At 51.1% G+C, this 4,011-nt stretch overlaps 1 protein-coding gene across 2 annotated transcripts; it reads right to left on the reverse strand.

Moving 5' to 3' along the window:
- Nucleotides 1-721: 721 nt before the first annotated feature.
- LOC311594797 (EKC/KEOPS complex subunit Tp53rkb-like) lies at nt 722-3,731 on the reverse strand. 2 transcript variants are annotated; one of them, XM_084776825.1, is made up of 2 exons: nt 3,423-3,731; nt 722-1,498 (listed from the first exon to the last, which is right to left on the reverse strand). In XM_084776825.1, the coding sequence occupies exon 2, from the start codon at nt 1,443-1,445 to the stop codon at nt 1,020-1,022; it is 426 nt and encodes a 141-aa protein (XP_084632951.1). In that variant the 5' UTR covers nt 1,446-1,498; nt 3,423-3,731; the 3' UTR covers nt 722-1,019. The 2 variants fall into 2 exon arrangements, with proteins under 2 accessions (XP_084632951.1, XP_084632952.1); XM_084776826.1 differs by lacking the exon at nt 3,423-3,731 and adding an exon at nt 3,001-3,410.
- Nucleotides 3,732-4,011: the final 280 nt, after the last annotated feature.

A 4,011-nucleotide genomic window follows, 5' to 3' on the forward strand; every position in this document is an offset into this window, starting at 1 on the left:
TAAGAGTGCTTGCTTGTTGGGGTACGGTGTGCAGGTTTTCTCTGTATATTCAATGTTGATGCTGTACCGGCGAGAGCAGGGTATTGTCCAGACTTTGGTATTGCTATTCTTGTGGCTCATACCTGGATCATATTTTGTAAACACTCTTTCTCCCTCACCCACTGATTGGCTTAATGAGGGAAGGTGAGACTTCGGGGCTGAGAAAGGGTCTCTGAGAGAAGGATCAGATACGGGAGGGAACATTCTGGGGCTAAGCGTGAAGGCTAGGAATTGTCGGGTTAAAACAGCTGAGAATCTGCCCAGCTACCGTGCCTAAGCTTTTATAAATAATTATAAGTCTCCATGTCTTTATTCATCCCCTGGCTGGTCTAAGAAAGTCCCGCTACACTTGCTGCTCCGCCAAACAACAGGACATGTGCACCAGGAGCTGCAGCAGCCTTCTGCATTCCTGCTTCAACCAGACTCAGCCCAATCCCCAGCAGCCAGCACCCCAAGTCCTATCTCTATCAGACCCACTAACATAAACATTGTTCTGTGAGCCAGTGAGATGGCTACGTGATAAAGGGTGTCACAGCCAAGCCTAATCATTTGACTTCAACACCTGGAATCCATTCCTTAGATTCTGCAATGTAGAGCCAGGGACCTGACTCTCATAAGCTATTCTCTTATGTACACACACACATTTGCACACACACACACAAATATAAGATATAAAAATAAATATAGTCATAGCTGTTGTTTCATTTCTTACATGTTCAGTACAAAGCCAGGCATGGTGGCTTATGACCTCCTCCCAGCAAGCTGAGGCAGGAGGATTGCCATGAATTCAAGGCTAGCCTGGGCTACTTACCCAGTTCTGCCTAGAACAAACCTTATATACAATAAACCCCTGAGAACAGTGAGCCACGGATGACGGTGGCACAGCACGATCACAGACCACTTAACGACCCCACAGCCTTGCTGTGGTCCAGCCGCATCCACAGCATCCTTCGCCGTGAGCCAGGCATCACAGCACTGTGCTACCCGACCATGGACCGCTTTCGCCCTCTCAGGCGCACCTCATCTAACTTCTTCAGCACCGGACTGGACTTCTTGGACGAGGCGCCGTAGCTCTTCAGAAAGGCTTCGAACACAGGCTTGGTGTGGGGGTGGGTGCTGAGGAAGGCCTTCTCCAGGACGTAGAGGTCGACACCTTTGTCTTCCGCCAGTCCTGACACGAAGCTCAGGCCAAAGTCAATGAACACGATGTGCAGCTGCTCCGGGGGCCCTTTCAGGAGCATGTTGGAGGTGGTGAGGTCCCCGTGAATGAGGTTCTGGTCATGCATTCCAGCCAGAACCTGCCCGATTCTCCTGGCCAAGCCCAGGATGCCCTGTGGGTCCTTTTCAGTCTCCATAGTGGATTCAATATAATCCCGAACAGTCATGGAGTCTTGGATTTCTTCCATATACAAGCAGTTGGAAGCATAGTCCACAAAGAAGACAACCGGGGCAGCGATCCCTGCAAGGGACACCGCGTTAGTGCACACGCACTTTAGGAAGGCAGGTGATCCCTGCAATGGACACCCGCGTTAGTGCGTGTGTACTTTAGGAAGGCAGGCTTCACCTTTGGAGCAGGGTTTAGGAATACTGTGGGGAACGAGACAACTCATCCAGAAGCTTGCCCTGCTTAAGGCCTTCCAGACTATGGCCTGAGACCAGCCCAGGCTGAGTCTGGAACTGTCAAAGCTTGCTCCTTCTTTCTCAAGCCTCCTTAGGGCTGGAATTCATTGCTACCCCCTAAAAAACAAACAAAACAGGAAGCCAGAAGGAAAGCATCCTCCAGTGCGAGCAGTTTCTACCTGACAGGGATGCAGGCAGGAGGTTAAGCGTGTGTCATCCATCTCACAGACTCTAGGCTGCGTGGGTTCAAATCCCAGCTCCCTCCTTAGTGGCTGTGAAACTCAAGGTCCCACTAGGTATTCTATGCCTCAGTTTCCACAACTGTTAAAGTGGTAACAAAACCTCCAGTGAACTCCAGGAGTCTTTCCTGAATGTCAACCACGTTCCAGACAATTTCCTAGAAACTGGAGACCTGTCAATGAGATTCCAGGTAGCCACCATCGCTCTCTGATGAAACTTACAAAAGGTAGCTAGCCAGGTGGTAGTGGCGCATGCCTTTAATTCCAGCACTCAGGAGGCAGAGGCAGGAGAATCTCTGTGAGTTCGAGGCCAGCCTGGTCTACAGAGTAAGTTCCAGGAAAGCCAGGGCTACACAGAGAAGCCCTGTCTCCAAAAAACAAACAAACAAACAAACAAAACAAAATGAAAAACCTTACAAAGGGTGAAACTGAAGGAACCAGCCCCCTTAAGGACCCCCATTAAGGCCAAAGTCTGGGAAAATGTAAAAGTTGGCCTACTCAGTCCTCCCTTAAAGACCCCCATTAAGGCCAAAGCATGTAAATTTCTAGAGGGTCCAGCTTGAACCAAGGACAGACAGATATCAGATCACTGTGTGTATGTGTGTGGCAGGGACAGGAAAAACCTTGAAGAGTCCAACTTGACTCAAGGTTTCAGTCTTACAAAACAGAATATATGACTATGGCAGAAAACTATCAACTTGTTCGTTGCTGAGTTTTCCCAGCCTCCTGGCTCCTATCAACCACTAAGGAGAAACCTGCAGAAGTGTAAAAGGCCCGCAGTTCTGAGCTACAAAGCCACATCGGGCATTTTCCCTCTTTGGGTCTCAAGTTACTCTAGAGGACAGAGCTTTTTGGCGGGGGAACAAGTGTTGTTTATAATAATAATAATATATATATTATATAGTAATTATATTATATATAATAATTATATATTTATTATTTTTTTTTTTAAGCTGGGAGCATTGGCAGGCAGATCTCTGAGTTCGAGATCAGCCTGGTCTACTTCCAGGGAAGCCACAGCTACAATGAGACCCTGTCTCAAAACAAACAAACCGAGATAATGATGTCTGACGCGCATTGAATGTCATGTCAACATACAAACCTATGTATGTGCCTTCTCTAACAGTCACAGCATCCCTGAGAGGCAATCGCGACTATGATTTTCCATTATGAGGAGATTAAGGCAAGGCAATTCACCAAAGGGCCACGGGGGAGCAGCGCTCAGCGAAGATAAATCAAGAGAGCCTGGCTCCAGACACTTGCTTGTCGGGACACCTGCTGCTTTTAAAACTACCAAATGGAGAGAGGACTGCAGCGAGTGGAAAAGGCAGAAGTGGAGAAAGTGAGGCTCCCAGTGCAAGACGACAAGTTGAGAGACAGCTGCGGAGCCGTGCGGAATGGCGTCCCGCGCGACGCCGTGAGCGCTTCAACCTTGCCGTCCCGTCCCTCTGGAACTCGGAAGCCGGTCCGTCCGGTCCCGACCCGTCCGTCTTCCCGCGCCCCGTCCCGTCCCGTCCGCCTCACCCGCGCGGCGGCAGCGGAGCAGCGCGCGCGCCTCCTGCACCGTCCGCCGCCGGCCGAGTCGCGCCTCCAGCGCCGGGTGCCGGTAGCCCTTGGGGAAGCGGTGCTTCACCACGGCCGCGCGGCCCAGGAAGCGGCCGCGGAAGACGCGAGCCTCGGCGCCCTGCTGCACCAGCTCCAGGCCGCTCAGCAAGAGGCTGCGGCCTCCGGCTCCTGCTCGGCGGACGCGCCAGCCATGCCTTCCGCTCCTTTAGACTCTGCCAGGCGCTTCTGCTCGCTTCGGAAATCCTCTGGCCTCTTCCGGGAGGAACACCGCGCCCCCAGCACACTTCCGCTCTGCGGGAATGGCTGGGCCTGGCGTTTATAGACACCCAAATTAGCCCTCCCGTCAGCATCTCGTCCAACTCCTTGAGCGCTCATCAACTTCCGTTCAACAGCTTTTCTCTCTTTGGCTCTCTCTTGAAGCCCTTTGATGATGCTTAGGGTTTGGCATCCTTTTAAAATATTGGGGATGCTGTGCTCCTTTTTACTAGGATTCTTTCCTTTTTCTTTTTCTTTTTTATTTTGTTTTGTTTTTCGAGACAGGGTTTCC

The sequence above is a fragment of the Acomys minous genome (assembly GCF_964271855.1).
Source record: "Acomys minous genome assembly, chromosome: 3".
In the NCBI taxonomy this organism is placed as follows: domain Eukaryota; kingdom Metazoa; phylum Chordata; class Mammalia; order Rodentia; family Muridae; genus Acomys; species Acomys minous.